The following is a 20,217-nucleotide window of genomic DNA, read 5'->3' as shown; positions in this document are numbered from 1 at the left end:
AGCCTGCGATGCTTTTATTGTCTTGCAATTTGTACATGTTCTTCAGTAAATCCTGTATGCTGAATCCGAAAATGATATCCATTTTTCTCCATCACGTACAGATTTTTCACGAAACGTCATAACGCAATACATAAATGAAAGACCACAACACGTAGTTTTGGGACTAAAGACGTGATTTCACACAAAAACACAGGATGAATGAGGATGCATATTCATTTGACATCAATGTTCTTCCCTTTTCTTCAGTTTGTTTGTATTTTTAACAAACATAATAATAAAAAATATCCATTGTGGTATTTGAAATAATAATTAATCTAAGTAAGAGTTTTTTTCCTTCCCGATTTGTAAAAAAATCCTTACGCGATAGAAAAAAAATAATATTATTTTCGAAATCTGCGTAGCTGAATTATGGAAACTCCTTTATTAAAACCAAAACAGCCTTTATGAAGTTTAAATTCGCAGGCCTGTGTTACACGTGGAAACACTCGTATCATACAGAGGTAGATGTTATTGAATCATGCTGTTTCCTGTATATTATTATCAAGCATCCTCTTCAGTCGTATGTGAGGTTTTTACCCAGTTGTTGCTCAGATATCTGTTTTACGTATCTTCAAATTGAAACTCACATTTGATACGTTTATTTGTTTGTTGATCTTTTTTCTTTTATCATCCCCCAGTGGCACAGCGGTATGTCTTCGGACTTATACTGCTAGAAACCTGGTTTCGATACCCGTGGTGAGCAGAGCACAGATATCCCGTTGTGTATCTTTGTGCTTAATAAGAACCAAACAGTCTTTTTTTACTTGCTCTTATTTCTTATCGTATTATGAATAACATGCGCATTCTATTTAAGATTAGGTTCAAGTTAATTAATTTAGAGATTTGTTTTTACGTAGGCTGTTTTCATCATTGGAACATTAATAGAAACTTTAAAAGAAATTTGAACACACAGTGGACATCATAACCGTTTAGGGTTTCAGAATGTTTACGTTATTGTTTTATATTTGAATTATTAATATTTACATAGAAGTATTTTAAATTCGAGGTCAAATCGATACTCAGTATAACGTCTGATAGATTTTGTAAATTACCCTGTGTACAGAGACAGACAGAACTCCATTTGTATTAGCATCGCACGTAACAGAGATGAAAAATCGGTTATATAATGAATTATAAAAACTTAACGACAATATTTCTACTGCATGTTTTCTAGAGACCAGTAGTTTTGTTATTTCTGTGTAATAGAAATTACTTTCAGGTGTGTAGTTTTTGTCACTGAAACCCATTCTGACAGAAACGGACAGAGTGCCAGAGTTGAATGAGACTGTGAGAGATGACATAGTTCAAACCAATATTATACTTTCTACTTTACTTCACATCAGTACTCCGCTAGCTGATTAGTTATAAGAGATGAAAACGTTAATATAAAGAGTAGTATTATATACAGAAAGATTGTTAGTTTTGAATTTCGCGAAAAGCTACACGAGGGCTATCTGCGCTAGCCGTCTCTAATTTAGCAGTGTAAGACTAGAGGGAAGGCAGCTAGTCATCACCACCCACCGCCAACTCTTGGCCTACTATTTTACCAACGAATAGTGGGATTGACCGTAACATTATAACACCCCCACAGCTGGAAGGGCGAGCATGTTTGGTGTGACGGGGATTCGAACCCGCGACCCTCAGATTGCGAGTCGAGCGCTATATCCACCTGGCCATGAAAGATAAATGTATGTGTGTGTGTGTGTGTGTATGTGTATGTATATATATATATACATACACACACACACACACACACACACACACACGTATACGATGGAATCAGCACTTTTTCTTGGTCCAATTCACTTGAAATACCGATTTTCACTTGCTGTATCTTGCAAATAGGTTCTTTATGATGGGTTGCTTTTCTGTAGCACATTCAATCTCGCAAAACTGTGGGTAAACAGTTAATCGCAATTTGCTTGTTTTTAGATAAATATTTTTACAAATTATTATTACTTTAATTTCGAAAGTGAAGCAACAGTTTAAATTCATTGTTATCATCGTTAATAAATTCATTATTAACAATGGAAATAAATGCTGCGCATGGCGTGGGTACCCACTGCGTGTGCGTCATTAGCTCTCACTGACAAAGGGAAAAATTAAATAACGTAAAACTCGTAAACGTTGGAAAGTGAATAGTTTAAGTGGTTTTTGAATTTCTCTGAGGCATACCCAATAACCCATGAAGGTTTCGTGGTTATCAGAGTTAGGAAAGTTGGAAACATAAATTTATAGAATATGTTTCAAGATTCAGTACGATTTCTCCTCCTTAAAAACCGTTAATAAACTCATGTATCGAATAGCATGCTTATAACATTGCTTAGGAAATGGATGTTAATATTTCCACTGTACGGTGAACTTTTGATCTAGTATCACGTTTCACAACTGTTTCATCTTTTTGTTGATACTTTTCAACCTATCATAAAATATCATTTTTATAAGCCAAGACCTATCTGTAGATGAATACCCCTACAGAAACCTATAATGATAAATCCAGCTCACATGCTATATCCCGTTTATCAAAGTCACACAGTCTTACACCACAGTTTTCTCAAGAAATAAGTGTGTTTGGGAAAATAACATTGTAGTTAATTATATACATAACCAAGTTATGAGAACTATTACTCAGAGTCATGGCCATGTCTAAGATTCGACGTGTTTTAACGATATCAATTGGTCGGCATTGACCGAAAGAGATCTATAGAAAGAACAAAAAATAGCCTGTTAAGTAAAAGGATGGGATGACCTTGAAGTTTAAAGCAACTTTGTATAAACATAACGTCATAAACTTTCATGCTACATAAATGAAACTACTCATCTCCCTTATATAAATTTTGAAATGATGTTTAGTTCAGTTGACGTGCGGTTGACATATCTGGTTTAAATTTTAGTGATATTTCTTAGTTAATAAGCAACACTGTTGTGCCAACTTCTTTAGACTAGGACCATAAAGGTACAGTTTTTCACTCTCTTTTGATTAATCTGTTACGGCTTTATGATTTTAAATTAACTTTATTTGATCCTGTTAGTGCCTAATAAGTGGATATGATTTTTGTTTTGTTTTTCTGAATGACAGAGATAACGAATTTGAAGTTAATGCATTTTTAGAAACCAATTAGGATGTCGTAGAAGTACACTCCTACACGTTGCAGCTGACAGTAATTTTTATTGTAGTAATTTTCTCTCTTGTTAATCTAGTATTAGAATAGAAGCTGCTATATCAATGTGTATGTGAAAAATTAAATATTTATTAACACAACGATTGGTATTTCCACGATTGGTTCCTAGTTTGCCCCTGAAGAAGAAAGAACATTAATAGACGACTTCGCATGTTTCAACACGTGAATACATCTGAAATATTATAACATATAATAAAGAATGAAACTACTGTTACTCCAATGCTAAAGTAACAAGTAATAAAAAAACAACATTTTGTAAATGTAAAATGATGCCGGGATGGCAGTGCCCAAAAGAATGCAAACAATAATATATATATGGAAGATACAGCTATACATAGATCATCCCTACATGACTTTCAATATTAAAATTTAGTGTTACACTGTAAAATACACGGTTACAAAATGGTTATCAGGTCGGTCAATTAGACCGACTCCGCAGCGAAAGTCTGTAACAGTCTGTAATAATCAAGACATGTTTTAACTCAACTTGGGTTTACTTGTCCTAAGGCTCTTAGTCACACTACATTGATGCCTACCCTAACATGACCATGATATTCTGATAAACAAACTGCATACCAAACAATCAGGAATATATAACTTCCAACTGCAGTAATATTAAAGTCAAGTGTGCATTTTACAGTGTAACATTAAATTTTAATATTGAAAGTCATGAAGGGATGGTCTATATAGGTCTCTATTATCCCTATATTCTTGCTTGCATTCTTTTTAGCACTTCCCTCTCTACATCATTTTATATTTACAAAATGTTTTTATTACTTGTTTTGTGACGTTTTTTTCCCCCTGAATGAAAGTTAGTGTATTCTATGAACGTGTATACTAAAATTAAATATTATGTGTCTTGATTTTTTTTACTCCTTCACTTCATACATAATATAGGGGTTGACTCCCCAAGGACGCCGATTGTATAGTGTAAAAAGAATTGAGTATTCTACATGTTACAGTCATCTAATGCTCATCTATTATTGGCTAGTAATTCCTGTTCTTAAAGGAACACCAAATTTCTGTAAAAAAAGCTAACTTCAAGTGGTAATGATAACATTATTTACACTAGAATTATGATTTTTTTGAATTACTACTAGTTATTACGACTAAGCAATGACATCATGCACTGTCCAGAAACACATAGAGTGAATTTAGGTTTAAATTGACGTTAGTGATAAAGTTGTTGTAGAGTTATCTCGACTGAAAGAAGAAGGGAAAAGATGAACAATTTGGTGGGTTGGTCACTTTCTGGTTTGGTATCTTAGCGATGGTTTCTTTCCTTGTTTTTGGGCTTGTTGGGTAGAGAAATAAGTGAAAAAAAGAGTGGCAATCATCTTTTAAAGTCAAACTCTCTGTCATTCTTAATTTTTAGCGTGCATATTTGTATTATGCTTATTGAATACCTTGGCCATCCCTACATATAGAGTCTATCAACTCTATGATAACACAGCGGACTGTGAAATGACTATGATAAGTGAAATATCAACACAAAAATAGGGTAATATAGAAAAGCAATCTAAACTACTGACTTCAATGTATTACAACAGAAATACGAAAAGTACAAGTATTAATATATATTATTTCTTTTTTTTTTACTTTTAGACAACTGGTGGCCCGTAGCATCCTCGAAACGTTACGTATTGTTGCTGACAATGAAGACGAGGTTCATCGTGTCGTGGCCGTCTTGCGCAAGCTTGCTGATGATAGTGGTAAGTGTAGGGATTCGATTTAATCAACTATTCCAGTCAGGTTACTAAATACCATGTTTTAAGTGATATCAAAGTGTTATGATGATTCGCGTCTAGCTCACCTGCTCTTTAAGGATTGTTTCAAAGAGCTTTGCGAGAAAGAATCATCTCGTAAAGAAGACGGACTCGCATTTGATATTTAATGTTTTTTATGAAAAGAGTTGATAATACTTGAATGGTTTGTGAATGGCCGTCACACAAAACTGAAATCCAATTTAAAATTTTTAAAACCACGTTCAAGCTTCAAAGTCACGTGGTGTCCAGGTATGCATATAGATATATCCAATAGCACTGTTTCACACCTTCCTCTGGGGACATGAAACTAAAAAAATTATAACGATGAGTAAGCGTTATACAAATGTATTAGACACATGTGAAATTAGAACAGTATAAAAGTTTTATTCTGGCGGGAGGGGGGGGGGATATCAAAACTTTTATCTCCACAACATAAGCATATTTAAGTGTTGCCTTAAAACTACTAGAAGTAAAGACTTAAATATTTCAATTGTATTTTAACAAACATAAATTTTTGAGAATAAATCATGTATTTTGTAATCGAGATCTATAGTGAAATGCATATTATAGTTGGTGATGAAAAAACAAAAACAAATTTATATAAGTTTCTATATTCTTTCGTCAGAAATATTCCAATCCATCAGAAATTGGTCACTTAGTTTTAGAGATATTAAACAACGTAAAAGTATATCTTCAAATATGGTGAATGAGACACTCAAACGGTTTGAAGCAATAAATTGCTTTACAGCATAATTATGTCATGTGTTAGCATCTTATGATCAACTTTATGAAACAAATATTGATTTGAATTATATGATTGTTTTAGTATATACGTAAATGTGTGACGTTTACATAATTTATATGGCCACAAGTTAGATGTTTTTTTTATGGAATACGCGAGGGCTACAGTTGTACATGAACAGTTTTAAAGGGTTTGCCCTACTTTTCGTTAAACGTCAACGTTAATTATAAAGACATTAAAAGAAGCTTAATAAATACTTTTTCATCTGCAAATGCACGTTGGTTTTCTTAGTCCTGAAACCATAAAAATGCTGCATTTCTGGGTTCGTAACAGTGGCAGAACAAATCTTGTTGGCTCAGAAGCCTTAAATATCATAACCTTCATTTTTAACTCATTCTTTAGGATTACTTGATTGATCAGGTGTAGTGACTGTAATACAAAAGGGGTTAGTAATACATATATTTTTTGTGTGTTCAGGAAATCCTTTTATGTAGCTGTTGGAACTTTGTCTAGATAATTTTTTTAATACAACTCGTTTACTAAAATACAGTCCAAGAATTGAAGTTTCAGGCGGATCGTTTTTCATATCCTTTTTTTCTAAAGTTATTACTGTTTGACCAATAAATGCTTAGGTTACTTAATGTGGGAAACCAATGGGGTAGTAAACGAACATCATTTTGCCGTATTTTTACATACGTATAAAACCTCGCACACACAATACGTATACAACTAGGGTAGCATTGTGTTGATACTATGTGGGGGGATTATTTAAAATCCTAATAATGTTAGTTACCGAAGTTTGAAAGTAAATGTATTTTCGTTCATTGTGGTTTTTTTCGTTCACAAAACTTCGTGTAGTCCACGTAATAGATATGGTGTTACCACCTTTTTAAGAATAATTTATTTACACCATATCTATTACGTGGACTACACGAAGTTTTGTGAACGAAAAAAACCACATAAGAGGAAGAATTAAATACATGTACAACTTGTTCATTACTGACGGATTGATATTTTTTGTTTACAAATAGGTGTTTGAGATTTTTAATGTAAAACATGTATACTTGAATGCGTATCAAAAAGATATATTTTATGGTGTTTTAACGTATTTATTTTAACTGATTTGTGAAAAAAAGTCATAGTCTGGTTATTTATTATTGCAGTGAAGAAAGAAAGATGATTAAATAAACACACAGCAAACATTCTGCGAATCAACGACAGTCACATGTTAATGTACTTTGATTTATGTGAATAGAGCAGTTTGAATATTTAATTAGGTACAGGAACGGCTAGTGCTATCATTGGCACTAACCCCTTTGTTTTCGGTCGTCATAGTTACGAGGTTGATCACTTATAGTAATTTTATTTTTCTATCTGAATCAGCAGAATTAACAAGTTGAACCCTAGGTTTTCTTCAAGATTTGAAGATATACCACGCTTACGAGGAGAATTTATAAAAGTACCATTTCTTTTGCCTGAATACAGTTTGCATATTAAACGTTATATGTCAATAGATTCAATGACAACACATCATATTAGCTTTACCCTGTTATAATGTGCAAAACAATACGCTTTAACTGTATTGTTTTGGGGATTAGTAAAGTATTATACTCTCGTCCCCATCTAATCATAAAAAATAAATTAAATAAATCGTTGGTTCGTCACCAGCGACAAAGATATTAGTTACAGAAAGCTAACAGCAAATTTGACTGGAAGGAATTTCCCGTAAAGAAATGAAATAACAGTTATTCACAGCAATATTTCTATATGTTTTAATAACTCGTACCCTGATAACAGTATTAGAAACTTCATTACTTTCACGTAGTGTACATTTTTCAGTAGTTTATTTTATCTAAACAGTTCGGTAGAATTTCGATTAAAATTGTTTTGACCATTATGCTATCTTCCCTCATTATATGGCCTGATAGTTTGGGTATTCGACTCACAATTTGAGAAGCACGGGATCGAAACCTGGCGCCGAATATGTTCGTCCTTTCAGCCGTGGGAGTGTTTTATTGTGACGGTCAATCCAGCAGTTCGTTGATGAGAACGTAGCCGAAGAGTTGGCAGTGGGTGCTGCCTTCCCTCTGATCGGTAGTTCAAAATTAGGGACGGCAGCAGATAGCTTTAGTATTTTGCTATAAACGTAACAAACAAACCCGTCATTATAGATGGACGTACTATCACAAACAAATGTGCTGATAAACCATATTTGAAGCTCCAACTTTTGAAAAGTTATTTTTTTATCGATTTCAGCAACAGTAATAAATTATTATGCCTATAGTAATGAGATGTGTTAAGCAACAGAAGTTCTATAGTATAAATAATAAATATTAGAATTAAAAACAATGATAGAACAGAAGCTATTCACTTAAAAATAAGCCATTGAACAAAATTTGGTAAATATATTCTAACTATACAAAAAAAAAGAAAAAAAATCGTAATTTTTCAAACCTGTAACACTGTTTCAAAAATAAGTAATCTAGTTTCAACATTAGGTAAAACAAACTTGTCGTGTCAAAAATCCAACTTTCGGCTTCTTTCCAGCTCTTCTATAGAAAAGGATAATATAAAAAATTAACAGTTTAAAAAGTAATAATTTAAAATTTTATATACAACTAGAAAGATGTTCTGCTGAACAAAAAAAAAAAAAAAATTCAAATATCCCGAGTGGACTAGTGTGAAGTGACGTCTGTAGCTATGGTAAACATATCTTGATGAGTTTGTTAATACGTGTGCCACGAAAGATATCTCGAAAAGACGGATGAAAGGTAAAGAATTGGCACATACTTATTTTCTTTAAATATGCAATGACTATACGAGTCATTGGGTACATTTAGTGGCAGGTCAAGTACTTTGAAGAATGAGTTATTAGTATATAACTTACAAGAAACTAAATTGTTGCTCGTGATTACTAGTGAAAGTGGAATATTTTGGCTCGTTCAGCTGTAAACATGGAATGTTATGTAGTTGCCCCAAACATGTTCACGCTTCCTAGTTTGAGAAAGCGAAGCAGTAATATTCCTCAAACATAACCCAAATTAGAAATCTTACAATATTTATATCCACCTTATTAGTAAGTATATCTGCTCCGAATGTTCTACGTTGTCGTTACATACTCTGTATGAAGTCGTGCTTTGGGTTCTGTAATGTTTGTATGGTGGGAAAGAGTATTATCATCCATCAGAATTAAATCATTCTAATGGCACCAGCGGAAAGACCTGACAGGGATTCCCTTTAACACCACTACACGACATTCAAAGCGTCATTCCTAATGACCTATAGATCACTACGCTAACGGAAGATGCGTATCCCCATACCATTAGAAATCCACCCACGAAACTGACTTGTTTAGCCACCGTGTAACCAGCGTAGATTTTCCCAGGCTGTCTCATTACACGACACCAACTTGGCAGAAGTCTAATCAGATTTTATGTGTGAGAACAAGCTGGACAACAGCTTCTCTGAACCGCAACCTGGGAAGAATTTTCACCAGGCTTAGTAAGTTTCTAGAACTCCATCTCTCTACAGCGATGAGGTCGAGCAGTGTTGGTTGCTCGGGGTGAACTATACTCGCTATTATGGTGAACATAAACGTTTAGAGAACTAAAATTTTTGCTAATTCTGGATCATGGTGTTGTGTACAGAAACTCCTGAACTAAAATTGTAACAGGTCATAGGACAGTTGCGATGCCTTTTGGTGTTTATGATTTGCATATTATGGTTTTGCTGCAAGTTATAATTTAGCTACAAGCAAATTGTCCAAAAATGTATTTTCAATCACTAAGTAATTTTGTTGAGCAGGGCCGGTGCGACCGACTGTGCAGCACGTGCATTTGCACAGGGCGGCGGGTTCTTGGGGGCGTAATTGTGTAGAATTCCTATAATGGCAGAAGAACGAGGGTTTAAACAAAGTACTAAAGAACGTATTTACAAATAACGCGTTGTCTCTCACGGTATAGCTAACAGTATTAACAAAGTGACAACTGTACAATGGGAAAAGCAAAAGTATTAATTTACACGTTTCACGTACAAGACAAAAGGGCCAATTATAAAAGATTAATACAAAATTACATGACATGAATTGATGAGATATATCATTATGGCTAATCCTATGGATAGTATCAAAAGCTGCAGCTGAAAAGTTTTAAGGTTTTTGTTTATTACCATACTCAATTTTTAATTGAAATCTGTCTGGGAATCACGTTCAATTGTTTTAATTTTTCGCGTTTTCTATATACATTTATCCTTGCGATCGCCAGATGCTACATTTTTACATTCATTAAGTAACAAAGGAAACGTTATATGGAGTAATTTTTAACTCTATTTATTGCGTGTTGATCCTTCTGAAAAGAGGTATTTTATTCTTGAAATGAAGGTTTTTAACTACATTTTTTAATTTTATTTTTGCTTTCATATATTCAGCGAAATTTCACCCATGGAAAACTAATTGTTGTTCTTGTAAAGTTTGAAAAATAATAATAGAATACGAATTTGTTTATAAATGGGGAATTGTTTTCCTTAAATTCTCTTGATGTAAGAGCTTAATATAACGCCATCTGTCACATTTAATATAATTCCGCTTTCAGCATATCCTGTTAAACACATAAATAAAACTGAATATTGAAATTGATATAATAAGATATTTCTGGAAATAACTATAACATTTGTTACTGTCGTTCTAAAAAGTGTTAAAACTTGGTTGTTCTGAAATGTTGTGTATGGGAGTGCATTTTGTCATCGGACTTCGCATGATCACCTAAAATGTTTCAGGTATCGTAAAGTTAGTTTCCAAGAGAAGTTTACGAATTTCATTTTGATTTTAATTTGTTTCATTTTAATATTCGGGTATACGTGAACACGACACATAGACTGACAACGAAGATAACGCATTGTGTAGCTTTACGCTTAAACAAAGAAACAACTTAGGGTGAGATTTTGAAATGAATAAAAATTCACACACACACATATATATATATTGTTGCGTCAGCGAGGTCACGTGACTGGTGTCACGCCACCTCTCGAACCTTCGGGAATAATCGGGAGATTACTAGATATAGGGTAGTCTGGCATATATATAAGGGGGTGACAACGTGACGGAATAATGTGTGCGTAGACAGTGAGTAATTGATTTGCAGTCAGAGAGTATTATTGAAGTTGAGCACGTTCGTTGTTATAGCGTTTGTTTTAGCGCGATTGTTGAAATTAAGTGTATCGTAACGTTATATTCGGAAAGAATAAACCAGTTTTATTAAGTAAGGACTTGTGTCGCTAAAGTTTCGTCGGAACGAATTTACGGAAAATCAATTGACAAACGGAGACGTAACAATATATATATATATATTGTACTCGCCTCTAAAGTGATCAGGATATAGAAAACAATGTGTTTTTTCTAGCCCTTTGTCTACCATTATGAATACATTATTTAACCACAATGCTTACATTAATTTATATTTTTATCACGTATTTTAGTCCATCATTTTGTAATAATTAATTAAACATTCTTTCACCCCCCCCCCCCACATCACAGATATATTACATAACATAATCAGGAAAGGCACGTGTAAATCATGTTTACATACGCCTGTCCCACCAAACATACTTGTCCTTTCAGCCATGGTGGCGTTATAAAGTGACTGTCAGTCCCACTATTAGTTGGTAAAAGAGTAGCCCACGAATTGGCGGTGAGTGGTGATGACAAGCTGCTTACCCTCTAGTCTTTCACTGCTAAATTAGGGACGGTTAGCGCAGATAGCCCTCGTGTAGCTTTGCGTGAAATTCAACACAAACAAACCAAAAAATATACGCCTGTTTGATATCTTTGTAATGTCAGGGTTAAAACTAAGATGACGTAACATTAACAAGTAATTAAAAATAACAGGAAGGGATCTTCAACACGGCTTTCATGTTACAACAGTTTATCCCTTAATGTTCGTAAATAATGAAAACTACCAATATAAATGCATGGGCGTTCGCAGAAATTTTTCCAGGGGAAGGCAAAGTAGTGTGAAATTGTGAAGTGAATAAAAATTCATATATATATATATGCTGAATGAATAAAAAAAAAAGAATTATGTGTCTCATAATTATGTTTCTCATTTTCCAGCCCCAACCCACCCCCTGCGCGGATGCCCATGTATAAATGCTATATAACAACTGGATCGAATCTCGATCGGCATCTGGAAGTGTCAGGTGTTTTGTAGGCCTCTTCTTCTTATATCACACCACTGGCAGGAGCATAACATTTTCAAATGTAGTAGTTCGCCCTTGGATTTTCCCGCTCAAATGACCAAATATCATAAAAATGCAGAAGAACACATAATCAAGAAGAATACATTTTATACCAAATACTTTATATATATATTACAAAGTTATGTAGCTCATTTAAGTCAAACAACAACAAAAAAAAAACAACAACAACTGCCAAACGTATCCTGTTGATCCGCGTTTTCCTAACAAAGAAGCTTTCACCTACTGACCATAGTTATTATATAGAATAATAATGGGATACTGGCCGAACATTTTGCACAAAATATAAGAATTTAAGGTAAATATAGTCTCAATCATATATAGACCTAGTATGATACCTGACCAATCTTTATATTTATGTTTGATTTAACAAGTGTTCAAGAATATGTTTCCTTTGTTTTGTCTAAACACAAATAATTTAAAGCTGGAATTACACAAAATTAACTGAATGCAAACGTGACCCATTTCAAAACTTCATACCCACCACATGTTATTTTGTACTGCGTTTTATGATTAATAGATAACCACACGTCGACTGATTTGTTGGTGTTTCAAATATCGCCGAATAGTGATGAAAGTAAATAAAAATATTTGTATAAATTTCATAAAGTGATGTACACACTAAATTTTCGTATGCTAAGATTGTAGTTGATTCGATTTTTTTTTTATCTCATTAAGCTACAAAATATAGCCACAAGCGTGACCTTTGAACCCAGCTTGTACACTTGTAATTTTCTAGTTGTAACTATTTTCGTGGTTGAACTCTGTAGACCCTTATTAACGATTATTTACACCGACTCACGGTCGATATTCCTAACACAGCGGTACGTTATTCAAAAGCCGCAGGCAATCTCCGCCCATTTTTGAACTTCTCTCATGATTGGTTAATCCCGTCGTCAAGGTTGGCTATTTGGCCAATTATAGAGAAGTCATATTTTAAATAATTTGTATGCTGCTGGAAATATGAAGTCAAGCTTTTGAGATTACAAAGAACTACTTTTTGTTATTTCTACTCCAGAAATATAACTAAAGTTACTGAAGCACTAACAAATGTCACCTGAAGCATTAGGCATTTGGTGTAAATAAACGTCAACTGTGAGCCTACTAAGTAGCGTAATTAAAAAACTATGCATACTGCTCTTTTTCATCATTTGTGTTTGTACGCAGATTGTGTAACTGATTTTTTCCATTGGATCAAAATCCTCCCAACTGAAGTTATTACTTTTTTTTTTATAAAGTATCTGTTGAATGTCAGTTCGAAATCAAGTCACTCAACTTGTTGATACCTCTTTGCAAAGTAAAATTCGCAATTCCAAGATATTCGGCATTGAAATAAGATACATATTTTTTGTAATCAGTACACGAACTAAGAATATTGTGAGATAACTGCTTGAACGATACTTTACTTTTCCACCGGCATATCACGTTCTGTATATTTAACAAAAAACATTAATTTCAAATAAGTGTTGTTGGTTATATGCGCCAAACCTGTGAAAACATGCCTCCCAGTGGTTCTAAAACGTTTTTTGGCATAGTCTTAACCCGTTCTCTTCCTTTTATCTGTTTTTTTATTTTATCCTTCCACTCATAAACACATACACGTATTATACCGGTAAAAATCCTCTTTCCATTATCTTTTGAACCGTTATTTGACAGAAGTATGTTTGTGTGTGTGCCCGCTTGTACCTCGCGAATCGCCGACCCGATGATCACCAAATCTGGCATGTACCTTTGGGGCCCCTCGGAGAGTGCCAATTGATGGGTCGGCGTTTAAACTTGACTCCTCCCCTTTGTCATTCCACCGAGCCTCTCTTTCTCCCATGTGCGTTGAACGTGTACGTCACAAAATATTAAAAACTGTAATGCACCATAGGTTCAGACTTACCTGTAAAGTATACATAATAGGCAAGCTAGGAAAAAAAGCACCATTCACAGTGCCTTTTATAAGCTTTTACATGCCAGGAGGCACCATCAGTAATATTTGTATTTTTTATTTTATAAACGTAGGTAAAAATGTGTACCGTAATTTTTATGAATTATTGTGTATGAACGTTCTCACGCCCTTAGCACATCGAACTGGGTCTCCCACTCGGTTCGAGAATCACTAGTATAAGCTACATATAACGCCCTCTACTTTTCACTTAGTGATGTTTAGTCCCACTCCTTTCATTTTTATTTAAGATTAGGCATATCTAGTATTGATACATTTTTATGTTCATTACTATAATTGCTGAAATAAAGGTTTTATCTTGGTTTTAAGAAAGAAAATAAACATGTGAACTTCATGATTTCTATCTGTCGTTTACAACAGAATGTGATAAGTTTGTTAAACTGAAAATAATTGATTTCTAGCTCTGGCTTGATGACCTGGTACATTCACTGTTATGTTGTATATTTGCTTTTAGATTGATATATGGCCCTATACGTCGGAGCTGACTTCTCTGTATGTCGGGAACAGCAACAGCTTCTTGTAGCAAAAACTGTTAGTTGCACGAGCAATGCGCGTGTGTTAGTAGTCTGTCCACTTGTGAAAGGCACGAGTTCTGCATGCGTCAGGCACGCGTCAGAAGTATCATATTCTTAATATTAAACCGAATGATTCGCTATTATAAAACAAAGTGTTAATTTTATTTGAAATTTACAATACACATTCTTCTTTAATTTATTTGAGAATTGTGCCGTATCAATATTCAGAAATTCTAAGAAATCATTTTTTTGTATCAGATGTAAAAACAACTGTGGTACTTTTGTTGTTTTTTTGTTTGTTTTTTCTCAAATAACTACATCAGTAGGTTTTATCAGTATTTAGTTTCCCATTAATGTTAATTTTTATTTGGTTAAAATATGTAATTTCTGTTGTAGTATTATTCCTGAAAACATTCAGAATGAACTGTTTGGCTAGTACTATTCCTGAAAACATTCAGAATGAACTGTTTGGCTAGTATTATTTCTGAAAACATTGAGAATGAATGTTAGTAGTATGCTTGTGAACATTAATAATGAGCTGTTTGATTGTAGTATTCTTTAAAACATTCAAAATGAACTGTTTGGTTAGTATTATTCCTTAAAACATTCAAAATGAACTGATTTGATTAGTATTATTCCTTAAAACATTCAAAATGAACTGGTTTGATTAGTAGTATTCCTGAAAAAAATTCAAAATGAACTGGTTTAATTAGTAGTATTCCTGAAAAAAATTCAAAATGAACTGGTTTAATTATTAGTATTCCTGAAAAAAATTCAAAATGAATTGGTTTGATTACTAGTATTCCTGAAAAAATTCAAAATGAACTGGTTTGATTAGTAGTATTCCTGAAAACATTCAAAATGAACTGTTTGGTTAGTAGCATGCTTGTAACATTCAAAATGAACTGTTTGGTTAGCAGTGTTCCTGAAAAAAATTCAAAACGAACTGGTTTGATTAGTAGTATTCCTTAAAGCATTCAAAATTATCTGCATGGCTAGTAGTATTCTTGTAAACATTCAAAATGAACTGTATGGCTAGTAGTATTCTTGTAAACATTCAAAATGAACTGTTTGGTTAGAATTATTCTTTTAAACATTCAAAATGAATTGTTTGGCATGTTGTATTCCTGAAAACATTCAAAATGAATAGTTTGGCTAGTAGTATTCCTTAAAACATTAATATATAAACCTTTACCATTAATTATATTAAAATAACTTTTTGTATATTACTAAGTTCTTTATTTTCACTTTTATACCTAAAAAATTTTGTTTATCATTCAGACTAAACTCAATTTTTTTAGACCTAATATGTTTTCTTGCTAAAACTAAAGTTTTTTGTATTTTTTCTAAATAAATCATGTCATCAGTTTACATCTATTAGACCATTTATAACAGTTCATACTAAGAAGTTTTAAAGCAACTTGATTTCATGTAAATATTCTAATTAAATAATGGTTTCATCTAGTAGGTTTTTCTAAATATTTGTATAACAATTTTTTACACAACTTTGTTATATTAGAACACTTCATATGAACCTTAATATTTTAAACTTTTTTTGATTGGCTAAATAAAAAAATTTTTTTTATTTGTGTCAAAGCAACTGCTATGCATATTTTACATACATTTATGTCGGTATAAAGTGCAGTAATAGATTTTCTTATTGTGCCAGATGAGCAGTTAAAGACGTGTTGTATAATTATTAATTTCTGAGAATTAGTCTAATGACAACAAACCATCTGTGTAATTGTAACTTGCATAATACAGGATGTAGACTCAATCAAAAGAGATGTAATTGTTCATAATCATTATACTACAGAAAGTTTAGACTTTCAGATTGTTAACGAAAACAGTTTCATTTTATATGGAGATTAGAAAAAAGGGAAATCATTTTATTACAACCAAATTATTAATGAAGTCTGAAACAAAGCAATATTAACATTGTGCTTAGGTATCCAAATATTTTGCCACCTAATAGCTCAGCAGTAAGTTTGAGTTTTATAATGCAAACATTTAGGGGCTGATCCTTGTGATGGGCATTGCAGATAACCTGTGTGCAGCTTAGTGTTGAAACAAAACAAAATAAATAAACACATTTTGAACAGTAAACACTTAATACATAAAATTGGGATACTGTTCATTCAATTAAACCTTGAAACATAGAATACAGTTCATTATTCTCTTACAACCAAGAGATCTTTCACAATGCTAAAAGTAGAATGTCATAAATAATAATAATGAAAAAAGAAATCCCCTTGCACTTTATTTTCTTTTCAAGCAGTTTCTCCAGATCACTCCTTCCTGTGCTATTTATTTTGTAAAACTAAATTAAACAAGTTTAGTTGAGGAAAGCTGTTCCCTTTGGAAGACCACCAATGTTTCATGTGTATATTATATAAGTACATTATTTATTTTCATACATATTTGCATTGATATAGTTTAAATTAGCTATTATACATATGATATTTTGTTCTATGGAAGGATTTGAGTCAATTTACAAACTTACAAGAAATAAGTAAAAAATTCAATAGTAATAGAAACAAACATAACATTAATTAATCTCAAATAATGTAAATGTTTCACTTAAATATGATTACTGCAGCTTTCTGCAAACATAGGAATGAAAGCAAAACCATAGTTTGGAATGATTCCAGTTAGTTGTAGCTCAAACAAGAATTCCCATCAAGCTGAAATTTAGAATGTTAAAGTTAAAGAGGAGAGCTTTGTTAAAAGTTTGAAATAAAGTTTTAGATATTAGATAAGCTTATATTTTTGGTTGTTTATAAAATGTACATTCAAGCAAATTTTAAAGTTTGTAAAGCAAAAATTAATCAAGTATAATCAGCATAACTTCCAGAACAACAAACTGGTGGAGCGTGAAAGCCTCTTAGACTGTATGGTTTGTTATGAAATTATTACAGTAGAGTGCTAAAATATTTAACTATACAATTATTCACAGGTTTAAGGACATTAGCATGATTTTCTGATGTTTCATCACAGCTTAATTCTATTTGCATATGTCAGTTTCACAGAGGTTGAATATATAAGTGATGAAGGGTTTGATTTATGTATAAAGTGTGTTTCAAGTAGGTATTGATTATCATTAAATATTTTTGAGTTGTATGTTTGATATATGGAAAGATTACACAACAAGAAAGAAAGCATGAAACAGCATCTCTTTACCTATGATATTGTAATACAACTATTCAGAGAAAAGGGCTAAAAACAGTTGCATGTGAAAGAAAAGAAATAAAATGAATGTACAAATTACATGGTAGAAAGGGTAAAATATACTTTATTAGGAGAGTTATCTACATAAATAGAACCCATATGGGTAAGAACTTAACAATTATCAGATTTAACTTCTAAAGGCAGAATTTCTAAGATTTTGTACATCCCAGTATGCCGTACTAATTGTCTTCTGTGGAGTCGTATATCTGTTGTGCATAAAGCATCTGGAAACATCTAATTAAAAATAAGGAAACAATGGAATAGAAAAGCATTGAGTCATAAGAATGGTAATATTTTCTTATTTTTTATTTGAAAGGTGCCTCAATATTTTCACTGTGAGAAAGTAGTAGTTTTTTGTTTTTTTTTAGTTTGAATCTGTTTATGTATATTTTACAAATTTAGTCTCACAGGTATTGTGAGCTCTTGAATTTAAAGTTTTGGATATGAATTTATAAAGGCTAAAAAAGATAAAATGGGTTTGAAATTAGAATATTTTTATTCACAGAAAAATAAATCTGTCCAACATTTAGCATTAGAAATGGAGAAATTTCACACTGAAAAACATTAAACTGTAGAATAGTAAAGAGAGAGAGAAAGTCAAAGTTGAAACAAGTTTTATATAAATGTGCTTGAGGTCCTAGTATAAAGTTTGGTAATGGGAGTGTTTACAGGGCAGTAAAACAATATGTATAAATATTCTTCTCTACTGAATCATCCATTGTTCTTCAATGGGACTGTATAAGTGTTGCTTTTAAGATTTCTTCAGTAATGTTGTGCTATTTGCATTCCACTTAACAACACTCAAAGAGGGAAAAAATAGTCCTTCAAGTTACATATGGAAGATCCTGTTTTCTTGCATATTTATTGTAGTGAGTTAAAGGGGTGGGGTTCCTGGTGAGAGCTGCCTTACTTGGTCCAATATTGACAATATATTTTGAATAATTTATTTTTATTTGTTTGGAGGATACATGAAACTGAGATTTCATTGCTCTGTATAATTATTTGTATCAAAAATACTTATCTGGAGGTTGGAATATGAAGTCACAAAAAAATTAAATCATTTTAAAAATAAAGATTCTTGGAAGTATCTATTGTGTTTTATATAATTGTAAAATATACTTCAAGTCAACGGTATCATTATAAATACTGTGCTTCTTCCTTCACTGTGAAAGCACAAATATATCTTTAGTTGGAGGTTTTTTTTTTGTGGGTTACTTTAGTTTTAATTTTATTATCCTTGAATAAGATTATTTCTATGGTCACATACATCCTCCTTTAAGAGAAAATAATTTACTTTGGTAAAAATTAGTTTTTATGTTGAACTTTCATTATCAAAGCTTTCATGTCATTAATTGATTGCTTTGTTTTCAGGTCCAAGCAGATAACAATATTTTAGAGGTTTATTCCATACTTATCTTAAATAATTAATTTATTGCATTTCTCACTATTTTCAGAGCCATGCATACGAGCTGAACTTATGGAACAAGTTCCTCATATTGGAACCTTTTGCTCTGACCGAGGAGGTCACTTAACAGATGTAACATCCTTGGTTATTGTGCCAACAGTGATCAGATATCTGACTGATATCAACAACCAGGTACACCAGTATTTTTCCTGTTTTCATCTTAATTGTGAAAATCAAAATTATATTTTTCAACTAAGTTGACTAACATTGAATACAAGAATATCCATTACTATGTATAGCTGTAAAATACCATATATATATATATATATATATATATATATATATCTAACACTTCTTAAGATAGGAATATAATTATATATAATACTGTAAACTAGGTGCTACTTTGAAAATGTTAGTGAAAATGTTTAGATTATTATTTATAACAATGAAATATAAAAATAATTTATTTTTGAATACTTTGTTATGTTTTTAAGCATTTATGGAACAAGGGAATATTATATGTTTATGTAAGAGATCATAGTGTAGTCTTACTGAAAAGGTTTAAAATGGTAGCCTTTATTTCAAGGTTTTTGACACTGTTGCAAACTTCTACTTATGCACAGGTCAGTATAGAATTATAAGCCTTTTAATTGTGCCACAGTTGTTAAGTAAGTGACCGTGGACCTGCATTTTGTCTATTACTAGTTTCATAAGAAACACGAATTGTCGTATAATATCTTAGAATTTTGCCACTGCTTGTGTGTTAAAGAGGGGCTACTTTGAACACTGAACATTATGATAAATGATGACTATTTGTACAGTTTGAGGGGGAAAAACAGCACTGGTCAAACAAATGACCAAATTTGATTCACCGACACATGTGACATTGGTTTTTCATAAAGTGCGATACAAGTTGTTCTTCTCCACTGTGCCTAATGAGGGATCAATTGCATTGAACCAGTTAGTGAAAAACTTAGTTATGCAAATGAGGCAAGATGAGAAGGTGTAGTGTTTGCAGAAACAGAACTCTAGTCTTTTGCAAAGACATTAATGTAGACTGTACCCTGTATGTTTAAGACATTTTATTTTACTACCCAATTCATTAGAAAACTTACTAGTTGATTAGAAGATGAATGCCAC

General features: G+C 32.4%; 1 protein-coding gene across 1 annotated transcript in view; it reads left to right on the top strand.

Moving 5' to 3' along the window:
- LOC106462612 (serine/threonine-protein phosphatase 4 regulatory subunit 1-like) overlaps positions 1-20,217 on the top strand; it is a 205,933-nt gene that overhangs the window by 130,646 nt on the left and 55,070 nt on the right. The window contains 2 exon segments of the mRNA XM_022389932.1: positions 4,827-4,933; positions 19,127-19,269. Coding sequence (XP_022245640.1) covers positions 4,827-4,933; positions 19,127-19,269 — 250 coding nt within the window.

The sequence above is a fragment of the Limulus polyphemus genome, unplaced genomic scaffold, assembly GCF_000517525.1.
Source record: "Limulus polyphemus unplaced genomic scaffold, Limulus_polyphemus-2.1.2 Scaffold1207, whole genome shotgun sequence".
Classification (NCBI taxonomy): Eukaryota; Metazoa; Arthropoda; class Merostomata; order Xiphosura; family Limulidae; genus Limulus; species Limulus polyphemus.
The sequence above is the reverse complement of the archived record's forward strand: the minus strand, read 5'-3'. Positions and strand labels throughout refer to the sequence as shown.